This window comes from Scyliorhinus canicula, chromosome 18, assembly GCF_902713615.1.
Source record: "Scyliorhinus canicula chromosome 18, sScyCan1.1, whole genome shotgun sequence".
Classification (NCBI taxonomy): domain Eukaryota; kingdom Metazoa; phylum Chordata; class Chondrichthyes; order Carcharhiniformes; family Scyliorhinidae; genus Scyliorhinus; species Scyliorhinus canicula.
In genome coordinates this window covers 114,847,222-114,873,301 of record NC_052163.1, presented here as the reverse complement: position 1 = coordinate 114,873,301, position 26,080 = coordinate 114,847,222, and the positions used below count along the sequence as shown (strand labels likewise).

Genomic DNA, 26,080 nt, shown 5'->3' with positions numbered 1-26,080 from the left:
GGCTGGAAATGACCATGTACTAGCCCAGGGTGTCTTAATAGTACATATACACTCACAGACAGGCACATACATTCACACTGGCCAATCCTGATATGCTTATGCTTCAGGCCAATCCCTTTCCTGTCTATTGAAGCTGGTGTGCTTCCGATTGGCTGATCTGCCAGCCAATGAGCAAGGACACTGAATCACAAATCACTGTATTACTGAAAGCACATATTCTGACAGCAGCTCACAGCCTCACAGCCTCAGCATCAGGACCCAGCAGATTCTACCCATCTCCCCACACAAGAACAGTGACAACTGCACGAAGATATGGCCAACACAAACCACGCCGCTGCACAGCAGGCAGCAATCACCGAACCTCTCAAATTCCTCAGGTAAGCAGGCATCTGTGATAAACGTGCAGATGGCAGCTTTTTCTTGCTGACTGAATAGAGGTTTATTGATTCCTCAAAGGTTTAAAGCTGTGTGGTGTTTGATCTGCATCATTGCAAAGGGTTCAGAGCTATCTAAATGAACGACCTGAAATGACTGAGTCTTAAATGCTCCCCTGCTTCAGGTTCAAATCTAATTTGCATCCTGACATCCCACGGCTAAAAGGCGGGAGCTGGTGATTGTGTACAGGGATTGTTAATGAGATGATCAAATGACAAACACACATTCGGCCAGCAAAACAAAGAGCGCGATGTGAACTTTCTAAATATGCTTTCTCAGCCCAGCAGGTTCACGCTAGATAAAAAGTCACACTCATGCAAATTTATTACTGTAGAAAATATCGAGGATCCCTGGAATCCAGGCGATCAACTCCGATTGCTTTAGGGTGGGTTGGGCAGGGAACGGGCAGGCTTGGAGATGCGAGTTCAAACCCCAGCCCCTCACGCAGCTGTCCTGGACCCCCTCTGACCACAAACGATTGCAGGAAACACACAGGGTGTTTGTTTAAACCAGGTTTGAATACAAGAGGCTGACTTGGGTGCGTGAGGGAATTAACCAGCATTGTTAGGTTGGTGCCAAGCACCGTCAGCACTGCCTATGAGATTGAGCTCAAGAGATTGAATGATATGGTGATAGGCGGGGTGGGGGGGTGGCTGGGTTTGCAATGTAGAAGAATATTGACACAAAGCTCAAGCTCTTTGAACAACACCATCAATGACCTTTAGCATCCATCATATATTTTACAGTTAGCGTGCTACAGGTGACTTTGTAAAGCCATGCTTGGAGACACTCTGACTGGTTACTGCGCTCGCTGCTTAGGGAATTCCACAAGAGGGAACGGAACACGGTGGGTTTAACCACATTGATTCCAAATGGCGCTTCTTGGGTTCGTCCACCAATGCCCTTTCCTGCGCACTCAGTGGGGAGCTTCGCTGATGGGGATGAGGTGATGAGGAGAATGGTGCACCGTTTCATCACCCTAAATCCCAACCTACCCTCCAATTGAGTGGGGCTTCCTGCTAGAAGGGCAGCACAAGAGAATCGATCCCATTACCGTGCCCTGAGCTCCCTCATCACTCCCTGTGGAAAAGTGTCGCAGGCGAGTGGCAGCTCATCAGCCAGACCATTCAGAGGATGAGGGTATTCCGGGCATTTATTGCCTTGGCCGGGCTAGTTAAGCACGCTGGGGGTCTGGCGTCACATGCTGGTCAGTCTAAGGTTAGCAGCTGAGGATGGCAGATTGCTTCCCTAGTAATGAACAGATGGATCTTTATGACAATCAACAATGGTTTCATGGCCATACTCAGACTTTTAAAATTCTTGATTTTTACTGAATTCAAATGTCACCATCTGCCAATGCTAGGATTCGAACCCCGGGTACCCAAAGTATAACCCTGGGTCTCTGGATGATGAGTCCACTAGCAATCCAACTACACCACCACCTCCCCTAAGGCGCAGGGCTCTGTCAATTCTGGACACTGCACCTCAGGAAGGATATTTTGGTCTTGGCAGGGGGTGTCATGTAGATTGATCAGAATGGTACGGGGGCAATAGGGTTAAATTATGAAGGCAGGTTGCACAGACTAGTCCCGTTCTTAAAATTTAGGCTTGAATTTAGAAGGTTGACAGTGAAAATATCAAAGGCTTTAAAATGTTAAAAGGATTCAACAGTGTCAATAGGGGTGAACCATTTCCTGTGGTGGGGATGGGTGAGGGGGGGGGGGGGGGGGGGGGGGGAAGGGGAGGAGTCCACAAAAGGGTGCACAACTTAAATTTAGAGCCAGGGATGACACCCCCCCCCCCCCCCCCCCCCTCCTACACACTCACACACACACACAAAAAGCTGGTGGATGCTGGGGGTTCAACTGAAATATTCAAGATTGAGGTTGATGGATTTTTGTGGGGTAAAGGATCAAGATATGGAGTAAGGATGGTGAACGGAGTTGAGACAACGATCACTCATGATACGACGGAATGGTGGGCTGGACACCCCCGGGGAGCTGAATGGTCTCGTCCTGTTCCTATCTTATACTCTGAACTGAGTTGGGCAGCACGGTAGCACAGTGGTTAGCACTGCTGCCTTACAGAGCCAGAGACCCGGGTTCAATTCCAGCCTTGGGTGACTGACTGTGTGGAGTCTGCACGTTCTCCCCGTGTCTGCGCGGGTTTCCTCCGGGTGCTCCGGTTTCCTCCCACAGCCCAAAGATGTGACGGTTAGGTGGATTGGCCACGCTAAATTGCTCCTTCGCGTCCAAAGATGTGCGAGATAAATGAGATTACGGGGATAAGGTGGGGGAGTGGGCCTAGGTAGGGTGCTCTTTCAGAGGGTCGGTGCAGACTCGATGGGCCGAATCGCCTCCTTCTGCACCGTAGGTATTCTCTGTTCCTATCTCAGCGGAGGAGGTTGCAATTAACCTCAGTACCCTGCGGCAAAAGGCAATTGGGTAGGGTCCTGCGTTTGGCTACTATCCAAGTGTGATCATCTGTCTGGTTACCAAGTCAGGGGACATGACTGCGCTGTCTGCCATGGCCAAGTATGGAATGCAACACACTGCTCTCTGAGCAAGAAAAGTGAAGTCTCCATCGTTCCAGATGACCATAGGCTGCTTTCCCCTTTGAGGGGGAGAGCTGGCGGGTGGTGATTTAACCTGAGGATCACCACAGCTTTGGAGAGTGTGCTGAAAAGGTTCATGAGAATCGTTCCAGGGACCGAGGGACTTCAGTTACGAGGATAGATTAGAGAAGCTGAAACTGTTCTCCTTGGAGAAGAGAGGGTTGGGTGGAGATTTCATTGAGGCATTTAACATCACGAGGGGTCTGGGCAGAGTAGATAGAAACAGTCCCCATTGGTGGGAGCGTCAAAAACCAGGGTCACCAGAACAAAGAACAAAGAAAAGTACAGCACAGAACCAGGCCTTTTGTCCCTCCAGGCCTGTGCCGACCAGGTTAAACTGCTTGGCAAAAGAACAAGGGGCGAGGTGGGGAAAAGCTTTTTTTCACGGAGCCAGTGGCTAGGATCTGGAACGCACTTGCCTCAGAGTGTGGTGGAGGCAGGTTCAATCATAGCATTCAAAAGGGGATTGAGTAAGTATCTGAAGAAAATAAGTTACAGGGGGATGGGAATAGGGTGGGGAGCAGGGCTAGCTAAGTTCCTCTCAGAGAAAGCCAGCAGTGACACGATAGGTCGGGAGCTTATGATTCTATGATACTATGAGCCCTCCTTCAGTAACGTAACCATTCTATGCTTTCATTCTGTAAAAAACACAAATTCAGCTGAGAATCCAGACACTGAGAGCTTTACAGATCCCAGATTTCAAACTGAGAGTCAGTGCAGAATCAACGGCACAGTGGTTAGCACAGCTACCTCACAGTGCTAGGGACCTGGGTTCGATCCTGGCCTTGGATCTGGTCTGTGTGGAGTTTGGGTGTTCTTCCCGTCTCTGGGTGGGTTTCCTCTGGGTGCTCCGGTTTCCTCCCGCAGTCCAAAGATTTGCGGCTTAGGTGGATTGGCCATGCTAATTTGCCCCTTCGTGTCCAAAAGGTGAGGTGGGATTACGGGGATAAGGCCGAGGTGGGGTGCTCTTTCAGAGGGTCGGTGCAGATTCGATGGGCTGAATGGCCTACTTCTGGCACTGCAGGGATTTCATGACTCTATGAACTGATCTCACCCAAACTAGCAATTGTGCTCAAGGTTCCTGTGGGTTGGGTGGAGCATGAAGAGGATGAATCATTGGAGGTTTCCATTCGTTTGCACTATGCCGTGATCCCGGTCACACAATGTTACTGTATAGATCTGGGGGGGTTGGGACTATCAGCTTTGCTATGATGCTCTCCCCTTGACTGAGCTCACAGTCCTGGCGATAACATGTGTTATGGGGGAGGTGTTTTCAGAACCCCAAAATGTATCATGGAGTCCTTTAATAGATTGTTGCTTTTGAAGCACACGGCTTGTTCCCTAGGTGTGGTATTACAATTACGGACACGTGGTTTTTAACACAAAACAATGTTTTTTCCATGAACTCAACTTAACCTTTTAAAATAAACATTGGATCTCTTAACACCCCTTACTTCAAAGATAACCCCGAAAATAATACACTACCCAATCCTGCAAACTGTTCTTTTAAACCTCCAAAAGACTTCAACCCTTCAAAAATAGGAGCACAACAGGTTACATTCAATCTATTTATAGTCTTTGGATTTGCAGAAATCACCAGACCAGCTCTTTTCCTTCCTGCAGCTCTCAGCAAACCAGCCAGGCACTTTTCAGCTGCTCTCTCAAACTGAAACTAAAAACTTCAAAATGGCTGAGCTAAAAGCCCAGTTCCACCCACACTCTGACATCACTGCATTTCTTAAAGGTACATTGCTTAAACATCCATTTCTTAAAGGCACTCTCACATGACACATGTCATTTGTGGAATTTAATCCTGGCAATGCTTACAGTGCAACGGCAACCCCATTCCCACCTCCCACACTTTGGGGGCTAAATTCATTCAAGCCCCAAGATCCTTGTGCCTTTATTTCAAGCCAAAAGGAGCTAACTTATTCAGGGGACTATTAAAAATAACCCCAATAAAACAGATTTGTTGCATTGAGTTAGAAAAGCACATAAGGAAAAAATATTAACAGACACGAGGTGGGAGGAGCAGGATTGTGTGCAGCACAAACACTGGCATTGATCAATTGGGCCAAATGGCCTGTTGCTGTGCTGTACACTCAATCTCAGGTGGGAGAAATATAGGGCGGGATTCTCTCAGCCCGGGGTGGGCCAGAGAATCCTCGCGACCGGCGCCAAACGCGTGGTTGGCGCGGCGCCGGTTGAGGACCACTCTACGCGGCCGGCCCACCGATTCTCGGCCCGGGATGGGCCGAGCAGCCATCGTAAAAAAACCGGGCCCCTGTAGCCCTGCGCTATGTTGCGTCGGGGCTGGCACGTTGAACGAAGCCACTGCGCATGCGCGGGTCCCGCGGGGCCCAGTTGATGCCGGGATCAGCAGCTGGAGCGGCATGAACCGCTCCAGTGCCGTGCTGGCCCCTTGTTGTGGCCAGAATTGCTGATCCTGAGGCCGTGTTGACGCCGTCGAGAAACGCGACGGAGTTTCCGACGGCGTCAACACTTAGCCTCAGGATCACAGAATCCCGCCCACAAAATGTGGTCAGCCCCGCATTCAGAAACAGGAACAGGCTTAAAATAACAAATCTGCTCTTTGCACCCTCAAGATCAGAATAAGAAAATCCCTTTAATAGCTTTACTCCAGAATGTCCAGGACTCCAGGTTGGATGTGGGCCAACAACAGATCTAAAAAAAGTTCCATTCATTGTCCAAATGCTTGCAAATGTCAACCCAGTTGCATTGTAACAGCCTGATGTGATCACAGGGTATCTGATGTCGCACTCGACATCATCTACCCTGCTGTGTCTGTGGTATTTTTAATGTCATTTGAATCATGACCAGCAGGTTGCAGAAAGGTTATTTTTCATATTTATTGCAAGAATATCGTTCGTCCCCTCTTGGCAGGCAGACAAAGGTTCTTGCAGAAATGAGCAAAGTGGGTGCTCACTAATGCTGCTCCAACTTTCAGCTGCCCTCTCAAAGAACAATAGAAAGAGGAAGAGAGAGACAAAGAGGAAAAGAAGGAGAAAACGAAAGGGTTATGGGAAAGACAAAACAGGAGCTTGTGTTTGTGTTGTGTTTTGTGTGACCTCGGAAAGGAAGAGTCGGAGCTGGAGGGCGGTTCAGGGCGATATCAGCACAGCGAGGATGTATAGAGGGTGAGAAAGGTGAGGGGATTAGGACAAAGCAAACACGAAGGGAGGAAAGTTCAAAGGAGCTCCGTAGTAAGGTTGAAAAAAATGTTTTGGTGAATGAGGGGTAGAGGGTTGAATGCTTGAAATGAGAGAAGGGTGTTTAATTAGGTGAGAATCCTTTTCATGGGCGGGAATCTCCGACCCCCCCCCCCCCCCCCCAACCGGGTCGGAGAATCGCCGGAGGTCGGCGTGAATCTCGCCCCCGCTGTTCTCCAAATTCCCCGCCCCCCTAAAAATCGGCCCAGCGTAAATCGCGCCACCCACCTCGGAGAATGGCGGGGACCGGCGCGACTCAATGGGCCCCAGGGCTGCCCGAATTCTCCGGCCTGCGATGGGCCGAAGTCCTGCCCATTTTTTGTCGGCATGGATTAGACTAGGTCCCTTACCGGTGGGACCTGGCAGCCTGGGCGGTGCTCCGGGGTCATGGGGGAGGTACGGGGCAATCTGGCCCCGGGGGGTGCCCCCACGGTGGTCTGGCCCGCGATCGGGGCCCACCGATCCGTGGGCGGGCCTGTGCCCTGGGGGCACTCTTTTCCTACGCGTCGGCTGTGTCAGCCTCCACGATTGACAACGCGTAGGTGAAACTCCCCCTGCGCATGCCAGGGATGACGTCAGCAGCCGCTGATGCTCCCGCGCATGTGCGGACCCGTGCCAGCCAGCGGAGTTCCTTCGGCCCCGGCTGGCGTGGCGCCAAAGGCCTTCCACGCCAGCCGGCGGGGCGCAAACCACTCCGGCGCCGGCCTAGCCCCTCAAGGTGCGGAGGATTCCGTACCTTTGGGGCGACCCGACGCCGGAGTCGTTCACGCCACTCCTTCCCGCCGGGACCCCCCGCTCCCTTGTGTCTGGTTCCTGAATGCGGGAGCGGTGCTGGGGCAAACTCTGGGAAATTGCCCATGTTATGTCTCTGGAAGTGGCATTAAATAGAACCTCTTCTCTTTTAAGACATTTATCCGTGCTCATGTCGATGTATTAACATCTCTGCTCTAATTTGCCAGCAGTCCTCATTTCACTCAAGAACTTGTTAAGTCAGCGTCCAACCACCAGAAAAATTAATAATTTAATGTCTTAAAGCACTGCCACTTTGGAGGGACTTGGAGGTTCAGTGGTGTTGTATAGCTACCTAGATCAATGATTGGTCACAGCAGTACTTCAGGAAGCACGACTGTCAAAAGGTTCAGAATAACCGCTTTATTGAAAATGAAGTGCTCAAGATGGGCGGCACAGTAGCACAGTGGTTAGCGCTGTTGCTTCACAGCGCCAGGGACCCGGGTTCGATTCCCGGCTTGGGTCACTGTCTGGGCGGAGTCTGCATGTTCTCCCCTTGTCTGCGTTGTTTCCTCCGGGTGCCCCGGTTTCCTCCCACAGGTCCCGATAGACGTGCTGTTGGACGAATTGGACATTCTGAATTCTCCCTCAGTGTACCCGAATAGGCGCCGGAGTGTGGCGACGAGGGGATTTTCATAGTAACCTCACTGCACTGTTAATGTAAGCCTACTTGTGACACTAATAAAGATTATTACTGATTAAGCTCAGGATGGCTTGCCTTTGCTGTTAGTATTGGCTACCGGCATTTGTCATGCTTCTGTTCTCGCCGGCAGCGCTCTGCCACCCGTGGGTTTCCCGGGGACGTGGAACGGCTTCACCGGAAATTCCCATTTACAGCGGCAGGAACAGAGATTCCGGCGGCAGCAAACTGCGCGCCACCTTCCCACCGCGGAGAAACACGCGCGAGGGAGGTCGGAGAACCCCACCCATATTGACCATTTTTTCTGCAGAAAATATTTGGAGATAGAATTACACTGGAATACCGTGTCTTAAAGCAAAGTGCAGTCATATGATCCCTCCACGGGCTTTGAGAAGTCGGGATTATTTCCTGGTCCCTAACCAAGGGAAGCTGTCACTCATTTGGAATTTCATGGGGAATTTAATTGACTGGATACAGGTTCATGGACAAATTAAGGGCAGTGGGTGGGCTTTTGAAACTGGTGGACTAATCACAAGTCATCTAACTTGAAAAGAGCATTGAGCTGCTCAAATTTTCAAAAATATTTAAGTATTAAAAAATTTTTTTTTTGGTTAGCACTGCTGCCTCACGGGGCCGAGGACCCAGGTTCGATCCCGGCCCCGGGTCACTGTCCATGTGGAGTTTTCACATTCTCCCCGCGCCTGCGTGGGTCTCACCCCCACAACCCAAAGATCACACAGAATCGTAGAATCTCTACAGTACAGAAGGAGGCCATTTGGCCCATCGAGTCTGCACCGACTCTTTTTGAAAGGGCACCCTATCCAGGCCCTATCCCCGCAACCCCACCTAACCCAAACACAAAGGAGCAATTTAGCATGGCCAATCCACCTAGTCTGCACATCTTTGGACTGTGGGAGGAATCCGGAGCACCCGGAGGAAACCCATGGAGACACGGGGAGAACGTACAAACTCTACACAGTGTTACCCACGGTCAGAATTGAACCCGTGTCCCTGGCGCTGTGAAGCAGCAGTGCTAACCACTGTGCCAACGTGCTGCCCTCATGTGATGGGTAGGTGGATTGGCCATGCTAAGTTGCCCCTTAATTGGAATTTTTAAAAAAATAATTTTTTGCAGCCAGGTCACCACTTTGGGGATGAATCCTTCTACAGTGCAGTCTCTGGCTGCTCCTGCACCCAAGAAAACAGGGTGGGCCTCAAAGCCTCTCTGGAGCACTGGGCTCCTGGCCTGCTGCCACCTTCCCACCTCCAGGCAACCGCCAAGGAACCCGCCATCTGAAACTTACATCCAACCTCCTCTAATTGGCCACAGCTAGAATTGTTCAGCACCACATGCTGACTCTGAACCCATCTCTGTTAAAACGGCCCAGAGGTTGGATGGGAGCTGGGGAACAATCACATTGGCTGGTGGGTCTGTTTTTACCGCCTGCCCACCTGCCTTCCCAGCCCCAGTTGGGTTGTGGGGTGGGGGATGGAATTAAACTGCAGCCCTTGGTTATTTTTAAAAGGACTCTGAAACAGCAAATGGTTAAAGGCTAACAAGTTAGGCTTTGATATTCTGATTCTCCTGAGGCAGAATATATTAAGGAGCTTGTCAGCCTGTCTCAGAAACTAATTACACCTCACACCCATTGTCACTGGAAGCTTCTGCCTCCTTTCTGACTGTGAACATAAGAAATTGGAAAAAGACAAAGATGCAGACAGAAAAGGCTGAAGTTAGAATGCAGGCGGGTGCTGCACTTTGCTGAAGTCAAACAAGGTGACTTACTGATGGCGGGAAATATAACATGTTCATTATTTTAGATTTTAAAGTAAAGCCAAATTGCACTGATTGGCTCAAATCCACCAGATTGTAACTGCTGTCTCCTTCATAATTGTATCATCTCACACAAGGACTGTGGACACATTTACAAAGCCACATAGTTAGTTCAGCTGACAATTGTTACACCCCCTGGTCATATGACCCTGGAGTAAGACAATGGGCAACATGGCCTTTCTCAAAATGTAAGACACCCAGATCCCTTTATAAGAATGACGAACAGTGACAGCCATGTGTACCATCTTCAGGATGCACTGCAGGAACTCGCCAAAGCCCCTTAGGCAGCACCTTTCAAATCCACGACCACTGCCATCTAGAAGGACAAGAGCAGTAGATACCTGGGAAGCCCACCACCTGGAGGCTCCCCTCCAAGTCACTCATCACCCTGACTTGGAAATATATCGCCGTTCCTTCACTGTCGCTGGATCTCCCTCCCTAACAGCACTGTGGGTGTACCTACACTTCAGGGACTGCAGCTGTTGAAGGGGGCAACTCACCACCATCTTCTGAAGGGCCCAACTAAGGATGGGCAATAATTGCAGTGATCAAAGCCGGGAATCGAACCCGGGTTCCTGGTGCTGTGAAGCAACAGTGCTAACTCCGGTGCTACTGTGCTGCCCATAGGACTATTGTGATTAAGATCATTTGTTTGTGTGGAGGGTAAACACTCACACATGTTGGTTGGGCCAAATGGCCTGATTCTGTGTTGGAAACGTAATTATATGTGCATAAGAAATTGTTACACACCACAACAACTTGCATTAATATAGTCCCATAGCATAATGGAACATTCCGAGGCTCCATAGGAACATTGTCCAGAAGAAATTTAATTCTGCCACATTAGGAAAAAGTTTTCGGGGTACTTGGCCAACGAGGTAGTTTTTAAGGAGTGTCTTAAATAAGAAGGGAGAGGCAGAGAAGGTTATGGAGTCATAGATGATTACAGCATGGAGACAGGCCCTTTGGCCCAGCTTGTCCATGCTGCCCAGTTTCTATCACTGAGCTAGTCCCACTTACCCGCATTTGGCCCATATCCCTCTATACCCATCCTGCCCATGTAACTGTCTAACTGTTTTCTAAAGGAAAATATTGTACCCGCCTCTGGCAGTTCATTCCAGAAGCTCACCACCCACTGTGTGAAAACATTTCCCCTCTGGTCTCTTTTGTATCTCTCCCCTCTTACGTTAATCCTATGCCCTCTAGTTCTAGACTCCTCTACCTCTGGGAAAAAATGTTGCCTATCTACCTTATCCATGCTCCTCATTATTTTATAGACCTCCATAAGATCACCCCTAAGCCTCCTACACTCCAGGGAAAAAAGTCGCAGCCTATCCAGCCTCTCCTTATAACTCAGACCATCAAGTCCTGGTAGCATCCTATGAACCTGTACTCCTAGATCTCTTTGTTCTGTAACTCTCCCCAACTCCCTACCATTAACTGAGTAGGTCCTGCCGTGATTTGATCTGCCAAAATGCATCACCTCACATTTATCCAAATTAAACTCCATCTGCCATTCATCGGCCCACTGGCCCAATTGGTCAAGATCCTGTTGTAATCTTATATAACCTTCTTCACTATCCACCATGCCACCAATCTTGGTGTCATCTGCAAACTTACTAACCATGCCTCGTACATTCTCATCCAAATCAGTAACATATATAACAAATAACAGTGGACCCAGTACCGATCCCTGAGGCACACCACTGATCACCGGCCTTCAGTTTGAAAAACAACCCTCCACAACCACTCTTTGGCTTCGGTCGCCAAGCCAATTTTGTAACCAATTGGCTACCTCACCCTGGATTCCGAGAGATTTAATCTTTTGCAACAACCTACCATGCAGTACCTTGTCAAAGGCCTTGCTAAAGTCCATGTAGACAATGTCGAGTGCACTGCCCTCATCTACCTTCTTGGTTACCCCTTCAAAAAACTCAATCAAATTAATGAGACATGACTTTCCCCTTACAAAGCCATGCTGACTTTCCCTAATTCGCCCTTGCCTGTCTAAATGCCTGTACATCCTGTCCCTCACAATACCTTTTAACAATTTACCCACTACAGAAGTAAGGCAAACCGGTCTGTAGTTCCCAGGCTTATCCCTACAGCCCTTCTGAAACAAGTGCACAACATTTGCTACCCTCCAATCTTCAGGCACCTTTCCTGTGGCTGTCAGTGATTCAAATATCTCAGCTAGGGGGCCGGCAATTTCTTCCCTCGTCCCCCACAATGTCCTGGGATACATTTCATCAGGTCCCGGGGATTTATCTATCTTGATGCACTTTAATACCTCCAGCACCTCCTTCTCTGTAATATGTACACTCCTCAAGACATCACTTTTTATTTCCCCAATTTCCCTAACATTCCTGCCTTTCTCAACAGTAAATACTGACGAGAAATATTCATTTAGGACCTTTCCCATCCCTTGTGGATCTGCACATAGGATCTGGGAGATACTTCCAGGTTCAGGGCCCAGATAGCTGAAGGCACGGCTGCCAGCGGTCGAGTAAACCTATTCCGGGATGAGCACAGTAAGAAGTCTTACAACACCAGGTTAAGTCCAACAGGTTTGTTTCAAACACGAGCTTTCGGAGCACTGCTCCTTCCCCAGGTGAGGAAGGAGCAGTGCTCCGAAAGCTAGTGTTTGAAACAAACCTGTTGGACTTTAACCTGGTGTTGTAAGACTTCTTACTGTGCTCACCCCAGTCCAACGCCGGTACCTCCACATCATGGCTATTCCGGGATGCTCGCGAGGCCAGAATTGGAAGAGTGCAGGTGGGCTGGAGGAGATCACAGCGGGGTGGGGACACACTGGATTTGGAAGCAGGAACGACAGTTTTAAAATGGAAGCGTTGTAGGCCTTGGAGTCAATGTGGGTCGGTGATCACAGGGGTTCTGGGTGTACAGGATCAGTGCCCGAAAGAAAGAGAGACAGGCAGGAGCAGACTTAGAAATTAAAAAGATAAACTTTGATGAGCAGAGAGAGAGACGGAAAGAAAAAATCTTGAAGAGAAATGTCTCAGGCAGTGAGGCAAATTGAGACTCTTGGATTAATTATTCCGCTAGATTTACACATGTCTGCGGAACCACAGTGGACTGGAGATTAGAATGGGAATTTAACCATGGGCTGGAGAGTGGAACAGAGCTGAGCGCCAGCAATGACTCATTTAGATGTTTTAACAAGCGACGATGGTTTGCTGTTTTGTGCAAATTGCCAAAACTTATCAGCAACTGCACAGAAGCGGCAGGCGCTATTTTATTTGACATCCTCTGCACGGAGGTTAGGGCAGGCCCGTCAATCGCCTGATTGACAGAAAATTAGCCCTTTAGTGAAGGAAGAATTGAATGAAGCAAAGGCATGAGGAGAAAAATAATGACAACCTAATCTGTTCCTTAATTGCGTGTTTAAAGAGAATGCTGATTGTCAGGTGGCTCAAATTCCTTGGAATAAATATTCGTGTGACCTGAGCTGTGTGTGAAAATAAATAGCGTCGCTGTAAAAACAAACATTTTATTTTTCCACTCCACTATCTTTCACCTTGTCCCCTGAACATAGTTTATTTCCGCTTGTGGGAGGGTCGCCAGGCAGAGGATAATCGGCAAAGGAACCACAGGGAGCTGAGGAAACATTTTATTTACGCAGCGAGGTATGATGATCGGCAATGCACTCGCTGAAAAGGCGGTGGAATCAGATTAAACTGTGACTTCCAAAAGGGAATTGAAAAGAAAAGGATTTGCAGGGCTATGGGCAGAGAGCAGGCGATTAGGATAAGTGTCAAGAAGCTGAAACAGATACAATAGGCGAAATGGCCTCCATCTGTGCTATAAGATTCTAAGATGTCACTGAGTTCTGTCCCATGGGCTGTCTTTATTCTCACCCGAGTGGCCCTTCTTCAAGATGCTTACCTGCAGTGTTAAACTAGATCTGACACTCCGAGTGCAGTACTGAGGGAACGCCACACTGTGAAAATGCCGTCCAGATGAAGCCTTTAACAGAGATACCATCTGCTCTTTCGTATCAGCCTCAAAGGTCTCAGAGACACAATTTAGGAAGAGCAGGGACGTTTGCTGCCACACCTTGGCCAATATCAATCCCTCAACCACCTAACGGCACGGTAGCACTTTGGTTAGCACTGTGGCTTCACAGCGCCAGGGTCCCAAGTTTGATTCCTGGCTTGGGCCACTGTCTGTGCGGAGTCTGCACGTTCTCCCCGTGTCTGCGTGGGTTTCCTCCGGGAGCTCCGGTTTCCTCCCACAAGTCCCGAAAGACGTGCTTGTCAGGTGAATTGGACATTCTGAATTCTCCCTCTGTGTACCCGAACAGGCGCCGTAGTGCGGCGGCTAGGGGATTTTCACAGTAACTTCATTGCAGTGTTAATCTAAGCCTGCTTGTGATAATAAAGATTATTATAACTGTCAGTCAACTCATTTGTGGAACCTTGCTGTTCATCGACTGGCAATCTTCAAACACTTTAAAATTAGTTCATTGGCATTGAGGTCCTTTGGCACAACTTGAGGATGTGAGAGATGCTACAAAAATGCGAGTTCTTGACTCCTCTGAGGAACAGTAGCCCGGTCCAATCCTGTCATTAATTGTGAAGTCAGAAATCGCTGTCTAATTACCTTATAAAATATTCAGAAATTGAAGGAATATTAGAGAAATAGCTCATGCTCTGTCTCTCTCTTTGTCTTATGACGAAAGCTTCCATGGAATCTTGCTGGCTGACAAACACAGGCCAGGCCTGTTAGCTCTGCCAAGGACTTGTCTCCGGCACATGCCATAAATAAGATTTTTCCAGCATACTTCCAAGTCAGAATGGTGTGTGATTTGGAGAGGCACTTGCAGGTGGTGGTGTTCCCATGCATCTAACATTGGAAGGGAAATCTCAGTGTCACACAAATTGTGACCAGAGCCTGGAGCTAAAAGTGCAAAATAAAACACAAATTACGTTTGTGATTAAATAGATTGATAGAATTCATAGAGTCACTATGGAGCAGGAGGAGACCATTCGGCCCATTGAGTCTGCACCGATCCTCTGAAAGAGCACCCTATCCGGGCCCACTCACCCATCCTATCCCCGTAACCCCACCTAACCTGCATTACTTTGCACACTAAGAGGCAAATTTATAGAACATAGAACATAGAACAGTACAGCACAGAACAGGCCCTTCGGCCCTCAATGTTGTGCCGAGCCATGATCACCCTACTCAAACCCACGTATCCACCCTATACCCGTAACCCAACAACCCCCCCTTAACCTTACTTTTATTAGGACACTACGGGCAATTTAGCATGGCCAATCCACCTAACCCGCACATCTTTGGACTGTGGGAGGAAACCGGAGCACCCGGAGGAAACCCACGCAGACGTGGGGAGAACGTTCAAATTCCACACAGACAGCCACCCAAGGTTGGTATTGGGCCTGGGTCCCTGGTGCTGTGAGGCAGCAGTGCTAACCACTTTGCCGCCCAAATCATTTGAAATTTGTGATTGAAATTTATGCTATTCTCGTCATTCTTGGGGTGTGTGCATGTTGGCAAGCTGACATTTATTACTGGTCCCGAGTAACCCTTGAAAAAGTGTTTTTTGCCCTCCTCCTCGAACTGCTTTAACCATGCGATATAGATACACACACTGTGCTATAAGGAAGAGATTTGGACTCAGTGCAGTGGCCAGTTTATATCCAAATCAGGATGGTGTGTGATTTGGAAGGGGACAGGCGAGTGGTGGTGTTGCCACGCATCTACCACCCTGTCCTTGTAGGTGGCAGAGGCCTGGGTTTGGAACGTGCCGTTGAAGGAGGCTTGCCGATGATACACGCTGCTGCCACTGAGCACTGGCAATGGAAGATTTCTCAATACTGCCAGCATTCAACTGAAATGCGCCGACAAATTCTTTTAAAGCCCACATCACCACTGACCTGATGTGACCATCAATTCACACGACACGTAGTTGGAAGTGAGCAGTGGTTTTAATGATCTTACAACGGAGCCTGCCTGCGACGAGATGAACTGGCAGACAGGCTCAGACTGCCAGGCTTTATACTTCCGGTTAGTGGGAGGAGCCATGGGCGGAGCCAAGGGTGGAGCCCAGTACAAACTCCTCATCTCCCCCTAGGGGCAGAGCCATGCAACTGCTCGTATACCGAGTTTACACAGACTCAGTACATCATATATAATAAGTGTGAATTACACGGACTGTGATTCACCACATGACCAACATAATTTTTTCAAATAAATTTAGATTACCCAATTATTTCTTTCCAATTAAGGGGCAATTTTAACGTGGCCAATCCACCTCCTCTGCACATCTTTGAGTTGTGGGACTGAGACCCACGCAGACACGGGGAGAATCTGCAAACTCCACAGGGACAGTGAGCCGGGGCAGGATCGAAGTCAGGTCCTCAAGTGTGTGAGGCAGCAGTGCTAACCACTGCACCACCGTGCCGCCCCTAACATAATTTTTTTTAAATGTAATGATATAAGAGTGATGCATTTTGAGAAATACGGGTGCGCTTTTCCACCAAACAGCTTGTTACATTAGCTTCACCGTCAACAATGGGCTACCAGTTTGCAAGACTGGCCTGCACATCATTCTGATAATTGTGCGCGTCCTTGCCTCAAATTGTTGCCGATTTCCATTGAAAGGAAGGAGAGTGTGTGTCCCCCTGGGAGGGAGGGAGGGAGGGTTGTTACTGTTTGCCACAGTGGCGAATGGTTTATACCTCAGACTGATGTCGACGTTCACTCAAGGAACAAAACTGATTCTCCACCGCAAATGCCGTGGGAATTCCAGGAGAGGCCCAAAACGCTCCCGGCCCACTCGAGCTGGTGTGATCTGGCTCACGCCTTCCTGGGGTGTGAACCAGGTTAGCACATTCAAATCTTCATTTAAATATCGGGCACAACTCAGCGGACTTGAGTTAAAGTCAGCTGAACGGTAGGTTTAACGGGGTGTTTTCCGGTGCCTGCCCCATCAGTGGATGGCACTTTGCTGTTTCTTTAGCCTCTGGGAGATTCTGTCCGCCGAGGCTGGACTTGGGAGGTTTTCCTTTTTGGGAGGCTGGCCCAATCCACCCCCCCCCCCCCCCCTCCCACCCCCACACCTCTCAGACACCCCCCTCCCACCCATTTGTGAACCCCCTAACCTTGGGGAATCCCCCAGGAATGCCCCCTCACCTCCCTCTACCTGGCAAAGCCACGCCCGGCCCAATCCCTTGCAGTGACAACCTGGCACCTGGGCACATTGGCACTGCTAGCCTCGCATGCTGGCAGTGCCTCTGGTGCCCTGGCAATGTCTGGACGGCACTGCCAGGGTGCCCCACTGGCAGTTCAAAGATGCCCAAGTGCCAGTGAGAGAGCCTGGTTGCCACCCTGTCCCATTCCCCACGGCCCGGGGGGGGGGTCTCCAGTAATTGACAACAGCCTGTGTTTGAGCCTTTCCATCTGAATGAACAAAGACTAAACAAAGATATTGCTACAAAACGAGTGTGTGGCCTTTGTGACCTCACTTCACTTGTGTCCAACCAGCATGATAAATCTCAATCAGGGACAAAAGCAACTGCCTGTCTTGCCACTTTATAGACAAGTAGGATTCATTGGGAGAACATTACTACTGGACCGTTATTGGCACCTCGTCGGAGCCTCTGTCCCATTGTCATTTCCTGTGGAGAACCCAATCAAAAAAGCTCATTTGACAACTGCATAATCATCATTATGATGGTACCTCTTCTGTCCCTGAAAATAGCTTGATTCCCTCCCAGTGCACATTGAAATGCATTCTGCAGCTTAATATTTGGCTGGTGAACTGGCGGGAAAGGGAAGTTGGAAGGAGCAATGGCAGTAATGAACATTTCACATATTGCTTGCAGGTTAACTTTTAGCACTGACACAGAACGCACCATCTGCATTGAAAGCTATTTTCAACAAAGGAGCCATATAGTGAGGAAAGACATGTTGTGGTGTATATAGTTTAAGAGAAACATATCGATCGGATTCTAGCCTGGAAATTATGCCCTCCTCTTTCACCACATATCCTTACCTCCTTCATGTCCTCTGCCTCCTGTCCTGTGCAATACTGCAACAAGAAAAGAAAGAGCAGCAGGGTAGCATGGTGGTAGGGCAGCAGGGTAGCATGGTGGTTAGCATAAATGCTTCACAGCTCCAGGGTCCCAGGTTCGATTCCCAGCTGGGTCACTGTCTGTGCGGAGTCTGCACGTCCTCCCCCTGTGTGCGTGGGTTTCCTCCGGGTGCTCCGGTTTCCTCCCACAGTCCAAAGATGTGCGGGTTAGGTGGATTGGCCATGCTAAATTGCCCGTAGAGTCCTAATAAAAGTAAGGTTAAGGGGGGGGTTACGGGTATAGGGTGGATACGTGGGTTTGAGTAGGGTGATCATGGCTCGGCACAGCATTGAGGGCCAAAGGGCCTGTTCTGTGCTGTACTGTTCTATGTTCTAACTATTAATTTCTATAGCACCTTTCGTGACCCCAGGATGTCCCAAAATGTTTTGCAGACTGAGGAATAAATATTGCTCAGCACACTGGGGAGATTTATTCCATCTCCGTGAAAATAGTGGCCATGGGAAGTATTATGCCCACTTGAGGGGGCAGACAGGGTTTGGTTTAACATTTTTCCCAAAGGACAGCGGCTGGGATTCTCCAAACCTGTGGCCAAGCTCAAAAGCCGGTGTGAAAAATGGCGTGAGTCACTCCAGCATCAACGGGCCTCAACTGGCAGCTATCCACCTCTTCCTAGGGGGCTAGTACAGCGCCGGAGTGGTGTCCGCAGCTCCGTTGCCCGACAACCGGTGCGCCACGGCCTGGTGCGAGTTCGCGCATGCGCGTGGGTTCCCGTCTCTGCACCAGACCCTGGGCAATATGGCAAAGCCCTACAGGGGCCCGGCGCGGAGGAACATAGGCCCCCACGGAACTAGCCTGCCTGCCAATCGGTAGGCCCCAATCGCGGGCCAGGCCAGCGTGGAGGCCCCCCCCAGGGTCGGATCCCCCCGCCCACCCACCAACCAGCTCCCGCAGACAGAACTCTGAAGTCCCGCCGGGTGGGACCTTACGTAACCCACGACGGCGGGACTCGGCTGAACTTGGCCCGTCGAGGCCCGGAGAATCACCCGGAGGGGGGGGGGGGCGCTTTCAACGACCCCTGACCAGCGCAGCAGCAATCCCACGGGTGCCCAAAAAACGGCGCCAGAGAATTGGCGAGCCAGTGTCAGCACGGTATGGTGCGTTTCTGGCGACCCCCCCCCCCCCCCGCCAATTCTCCGAGCCGGCGCGGGGTTGGAGAATCCCGGTCAGCACCTCTGACAGCGTAGCACTCCTTCAGTACTACACTGGGCACTGGCCATTGATTATGGCTTAAATCTCCTGGAGTTTGACTTTTAACAAGAATCTTTATTGTCACAAGTAGGCTTACATTAACACTGCAATGAAGTTACTGTGAAAATCCCCTGGTCGTCACGCTCCACCACCTGTCCAGGTACACAGAGGGAGAATTCAGAATGTCCAATTCACCTAACAGCACGTCTTTCGGGACTTCTGGGAGGAAACCGGAGCACCCGGAGGAAACCCACGCAGACACGGGGAGAACGTGCAGACTCCGCACAGACAGTGACCCAAGCCGGGAATCGAATCTAGGACCCTACCGCTGTGATGCAACAGTGCTAACCACTGTGCTCCCGTGCCTGAATCCATGACCTTCTGACTTAGAGGCCCGCGGTGCCCTGGTTGCTCAAGCTGTAGGCACTCTCACAGGCACTGAGAGTTTTGTATCGACATATGAGATTAACCAAAAGAAAAGGTTGAAAAATTTAGAATAAGAAGGGTAGGAAAAGAATAGCATACTGGGCACCATCCCTGATGTGATATTGAGGCAATCCGACTAAATATTCAATCACTATGTTGTCAGGATTGCATGATTGACTTCAGTGAGGAGCCCGACCATACAAACAGCAACAAGGGGAATGATAAGTGAACCAGCTTTTGCGCGGTATCGCTGAACTGCTGAAGCATTCACCTGCACTGGCAGTACAGAAATGATTCAACATCTCAGTAAAAGACAGCAAGGAAGAACCTGCTCTCTAGGTAGCAAATCAGCAGCCTGTTACACTCAAATCAAATAAATTAAAGGGTAAAATAGGTAGAGTCTAACGTGAGCTGCCAATTTTTTATCTAGTGCCTGTTTTAGACTTACCCAAAGGCAGATTTAATTTCCAGTACCACAGTTGTCCACCTGTAACATTTCGTCAGTGAACCCACTTTCTTCCTCGTGGTCCCGCCAACTCTGACAAATTGGTCATCCTTTCATCCAAACTGTGTTTACCACTGCTCAGTACTTTCTTCCCCTTCACCCACGCTCTCATCGCAAAATGAACCCAAACTCCAGACAGCTAAAGATGGCATTTATTTGTATTGCTGTCAAAAGCTGAAGGTTAAAGCAGACATCATTGCAGCTGAGGGGCTGATTGGTCGGCTGCAGAAGACTTTAGATAGATAGAACATAAGAACTAGGAGCAGGAGTAGGCCATCTGGCCCCTCGAGCCTGCTCCGCCATTCAATTAGATCATGGCTGATCGTTTGTGGACTCAGCTCCACTTTCTGGCCCGAACACCATAACCCTTAATCCCTTTATTTTTCAAAAAACTATCTATCTTTACCTTAAAAACATGTAATGAAGGAGCCTCAACTGCTTCACTGGGCAAGGAATTCCATAGATTCACAACCCTTTGGGTGAAGAAGTTCCTCCTAAACTCAGTCCTAAATCTACTTCCCCTTATTTTGAGGCTATGTCCCCTAGTTCTGCTGTCACCCACCAGTGGAAACAACCTGCCCGCATCTATCCTATCTATTCCCTTCATAATTTTAAATGTTTCTATAAGATCCCCCCTCATCCTTCTAAATTCCAACGAGTACAGTCCCAGTCTACTCAACCTCTCCTCATAATCCAACCCCTTCAGCTCTGGGATTAACCTAGTGAATCTCCTCTGCACACCCTCCAGCGCCAGTACGTCCTTTCTCAAGTAAGGAGACCAAAACTGAACACAATACTCCAGGTGTGGCCGCACTAACACCTTATACAATTGCAACATAACCTCCCTAGTCTTAAACTCCATCCCTCTAGCAATGAAGGACAAAATTCCATTTGCCTTCTTAATCACCTGTTGCACTTGTAAACCAACCTTCTGTGACTCATGCACTAGCACACCCAAGTCTCTCTGAACAGCGGCATGCTTTAATATTTTATCGTTTAAATAATAATCCCGTTTGCTGTTATTCCTACCAAAATGGATAACCTCACATTTGTCAACATTGTATTCCATCTGCCAGACCCTAGCCCATTCACTTAACCTATCCAAATCCTTCTGCAGACTTCCAGTATCCTCTGCACTTTTCGCTTTACCACTCATCTTAGTGTCATCTGCAAACTTGGGCACATTGCCCTTGGTCCCCAGAACAGTACAGCACAGAACAGGCCCTTCGGCCCTCGATGTTGTGCCGAGCCATGATCACCCTACTGAAACCCACGTATCCACCCTATACCCGCAACCCAACAACCCCCCCCTTAACCTTACTTTTTAGGACACTACGGGCAATTTAGCATGGCCAATCCACCTAACCCGCACATCTTTGGACTGTGGGAGGAAACCGGAGCACCCGGAGGAAACCCACGCACACACGGGGAGGACGTGCAGACTCCGCACAGACAGTGACCCAGCCGGGAATCGAACCTGGGACCCTGGAGCTGTGAAGCATTTATGCTAACCACCATGCTACCGTGCTGCCCAATTTAGGATGCTACAACGAGCTACAATCTAGGATGATTAGCGACTTAAATAAATGCACACTTCTGGGGTCAGGTCTCTTTTTTTATTTAAATGACGGACTTCTATAATCTGAATCATCTAGAAAAATTAGAATAAATTAAAATGATTGAGTGGAATTTATCTGCTCATTTCCTGACTATCCCCATCAAACATTCCTAGGACAGGTACAGCACGGGGTTAGATACAGAGTAAAGCTCCCTCTACACTGTCCCCATCAAACACCCCCAGGACAGGTACAGCACGGGGTTAGGTACAGAGTAAAGCTCTCTCTATACTGTCCCCATCAAACACTCCCAGGACAGGTACAGCATGGGGTTAGATACAGAGTAAACTCCCTCTACACTGTCCCCATCAAACACCCCCAGGACAGGTACAGCACGGGGTTAGGTACAGAGTAAAGCTCTCTCTATACTGTCCCCATCAAACACTCCCAGGACAGGTACAGCACGGTGTTAGATACAGACTAAAGCTCCTGATGTGTTAGGCAGGTTGGTTCGACGTCGACTGCAACTGGATGCAGGGAAGCTAGAAACAAACGTCTGACACCGGAGATGATCCAACACTGTTTTATTTAACTATGGAATGCTGTACATGTTCAGCTGTGGGTTGAAACTCTACTAATCCTACTGACCACCTCTTACTGGCTCGACCAGACCTACTAGCTACCACATGGCAATAGTGCCCACTAACTTGTGCACTCTGACTGTCTCAGTATCTGGGTCCCGAGAGAGCGGGAGTCTTAATGCACTGTGGGCTTTATAGTGATGGTGTACTGTCTGGTGATTGGTTGTTCTGTGTTGTGTTCATTGGTCATCCTGTGTGTCAATCACTGCCTGTCTGCATCTCATTATATACATGAGTGGATATTATGACAGCTCCCTCTACACTGTCCCATCAATACTCCCAGGATAGGTACAGCACGGGATTAGATACAGAGTGAAGCTCCCTCTACACTGTCTCATTCAAACACTCCCAGGACAGGTACAGCACGGGGTTAGATACAGAGTAAAGCTCCCTCTACACTGTCCCCATCAAACACTCCCAGGATAGGTACAGCACGGGGTTAGATACAGAGTAAAGCTCCGTCTACACTGTCCCCATCAAACACTCCCAGGATAGGTACAGCACGGGGTTAGATACACTGTCCCCATCAAACATTCCCAGGACAGGTACAGCACAGATTAGGTAAAACAAAGCCCCTTGCACACTGTCCTACAAAACACTCCCAGGAGTGGTGTAGCACAAACCTACTTCTAGTGAGGCCAAACATTCAACCATCTGGGCCCTAAGCTCTGGAATTCCATCTCTAACCTCTCCACCTCTCTCTGCTCCTTTAAACTGTTCCTTAAACCTAACTGTATTGGCAAATCTATTAGCCATTTGACTGGGTACCTTCTTATCTAGTTCACTGTCAAATTCGTCTGAGTATGCTTTTGTGAAACACCATACAATATCTTATTACCATAAAGGTGCTATATAAATGCAAATTACTGCCGTCGTTATTGGGTGAGAGGTAGCCCGCCATTGTCCAGTGATGGAATCGTCCGGTCCTCCCACTGTCAATGGGGAACCTGCGGTGTGGGCTGCGGTCAACGGAACTGGACAGTCCCACCAGCGAAATAGCTGGAAAATCCCACTCCCACGAAAATACACCGGCCGGTTTGCACATGCATGGAATCACGCCGGCTGTTCCGCGCATGCGCGAGGTCATGTTGGCCGTTCTGCGCATGCGCGAACTCGCGCCGTCCCTTCGGCACCGGCTGGAGTGTGCCAACCCCTCCGGCGCCCACCTAGCCCTCTAGAAAGGTGAGAATTCCTTACCTTGGGTGGCTGTTGACGCCGGAGTCGTTGGACCTGTTTTTCCCGCTGGCATGGGGTCTGAGTCCCCAGAAGGGAGAATCCCGGCCTTTATGTTTTCTTCACAATGTACGTTCCTACCTATATTTATGTCACCTACAAATTTAGCAACCATAGATTTTGTCCATTCATCCAAGTCATTGATGTAGATTATTAATAGTTTAGGCTCCAGCACTGCTGCCTGTGGCACTCCATACTGGCAGCATCTTGTAGTCCCGCCGATGTGAACAGAGATTTTAATGGCTCGCAGGGTCCTGCCCAGAATTTTTCTGCAGCAGGGGCGGGGGGCTGGAAAATTCCAGCATATACATGAGCCAGTGTTTGCATCTGTATAATTTGTATGAGAGGGAGAGGTACAGAGGCTGTATCGGTCTGTGCTGTATGAGTCTATGTCTGTCACAGTGTGTGCATGATTGTGTGTGTGTGAGAGAGGCTATGCCTGTCTGTGATGTGTGCTGTGTGTCTATGCCTGTCGAAAGTATGTATGATTATGTATGTGAGAGTGTGTGTGTGTGTGTCTGTGTGGGAGTGTGCGAGTGTGTGTGAGTGTCTGTGAGTGTGAGTGAATGAGTGAAGATGGCACTATAGCATAAAATTTAGCACTGTTGCTTCACAATGCCAGGGACTCGGGTTCGATCCCCAGCTTGGGTCACTGTCTGTGCGGAGTCTGCACGTTCTCCCTCGTGTCTGCATGGGTTGCCTCCGATGCTCCGGTTTCCTCCCACAAGTCCCAAATGGCGTGTTGTTAGGTGATGGACATTCTGAATTCTCCCTCAGTGTACCCGAACAGGTGCCAGAGTGTGGCGACTAGGGGTTTTTCACAGTAACTTCATTGCAGTGTTAATGTAAGCCTATTTGTGACACTAATAAAGATTATTATTATGTGTGTGTGCTTGAGTGAGTGTGAATGTGTATGTGTGTGTGAGCGTGGGTGAGAGAGTGAGTGTCTGTGTATTGTCATGTGAGAGTACCTTTAAGAAATGGGTGTTTCAGAAATGTACCTTTAAGAAATGGGTGTTTCAGAAATGTACCTTTAAGAAATGGGTGTTTACTACTGCAGTGATTTCAGAGTGTGGGTGGAGCTGGGCTGTCTGTCAGCTTTTTACTTTCATTTTAGGCTGTTTGCTGCAGGGTGTGTTTTAGTTTCGTTTTCAGTGTTGGAGCTGAAACCAGACCAAGCAAGTGTACTGCTGTTCTCTCTGCCATCAAAAGACTATCTCTTGATCATTTGGTGAATTCAGAATTATACATGTTCTCAGTAGTGCATGTAAACCTAATGTACTTCTGGATGTTGTTTGGGAAGTTATTGAGGATTACTTAGTGTTGTATTCTTTGGGGGTTGTATTTGAATTGATGGTTGCTAAGATGTTCACTGTATGTTTTAAAAAGGTTAACTTGAGTTCACTTGAGTTCCCGCACCAGCCTCCCCGGACAGGCGCCGGAATGTGGCGACTAGGAGCTTTTCACAGTAACTTCATTGAAGCCTACTCGTGACAATAAGCGATTTTCATTTAATTTTCATTTCATTTCTTTTCATAGAATAAACATTGTTTTTCTTTAAAAAATACTTTTCCATTTCTGCTGTACCACACCTGCAGAGTGGGCCGTGTGCTCCCCATACCACAATCTATTAAAAGTTGTGGGTCAGGTGAACTCCATGATACACTTTGGGGTTCTCTAAACCCTGGCCCATAACAGTATGTGTGTGTGTTTGCATGTGTGTGAATGAGCGCGTGTGCGAGTTTGTGTGATTTTGTGTTTGTGTGTGTGTGTGTGTGATACCCTCATAATCTTGAAGAATAGTGACTTGGGTAAATAAGCAAAGATTTTGGAGCCTGGATTACTGTTCCATTAGAGCTTCAGGGGCAAATGTTGAAGAGAACACAGGGAGTGAAGGGGGAGTTGGAGGGGTAATGCATGGAGTAAACCATGTGCTCAGGCCAAATGTCCACACCCAGCAGCCTCTTGCTGTCAAATTAATTGCGGACTCCACAGGCAGGGAAGTTTAATGGTCGAGTAAGTTGAGTTGGGCACAGCCCTGGTGATCTAAGTCTCATTTGATTACAGAGCTGAGCCGGAGGAAAAGATTGCCCCCAGTAAACACTGACAGAGAGGGAGGGCTAGAGATGAGAATCTTACAGGAGAAAGAAAATAAAAATACAGGGAGGGATGTGCCTTTAAATCTAAGGTATTCCAGCACTTTAGAAACTGCTACCATGACAACCACTGCTAAATATAGATGACTATCAGTGCCTGGGAGTAACAAGTTATGTGAGTGGAAAAACCAATTAACCCCTAGTGCAGCTGCCCCCATTCCGCTTTACTCAATAACTTGTATTTATTGAGCACCTTGAATGTAGATTAAACAGCCCAAGGTGCTTCACAAGGTAAGGGACTAAATGGTTGCCAAGCCATTGAAAGGGAGCGAGCTGCTTCTTAGCGAGGGAAAGCAATCATGCCTCTGAGTCAAAAGGGTGAGAGTTCAATTAAGTCCTACCCCAAACTTGAGCCTGTAATCTTCGGCACTTCTGCCAGCTGGCACCACTGAGGGAGCGTGGCACTGTTGGCAGTGCTGTCTTTGTGATGAGATGTTAAACTGAGGACCTGTCTGCCAGGTCAGACGCATGTAAGCGGTCTCATGGTGCTATCTTGAAGAAGACTAAGGGAATTCTCCGTGCTGCACCGGGTGATATTTATATATTCCCTCAACAAACATCACTTATATGGGCAGCACGGTAGCACAGTGGTCAGCACTGTGGTTTCACAGCTCCAAGGTCTCAGGTTCGATTCCCGGCTTGGGTCACTGTCTGTGCGGAGTCTGCACGTTCTCCCCATGTTTGCGTGGGTT

General features: G+C 48.9%; 1 protein-coding gene across 1 annotated transcript in view; it reads left to right on the top strand.

Moving 5' to 3' along the window:
* The first annotated feature begins 217 nt into the window (after positions 1–217).
* The window catches only part of yjefn3 (YjeF N-terminal domain containing 3), a 171,904-nt gene continuing 146,041 nt past the window's right edge, over positions 218–26,080 (top strand). Inside the window, exon 1 of the mRNA XM_038777926.1 lies at positions 218–377. Within this exon, the coding sequence (XP_038633854.1) occupies positions 313–377 (65 nt within the window). The 5' untranslated portion in view covers positions 218–312. The remainder of the gene's footprint in view (positions 378–26,080) is intronic.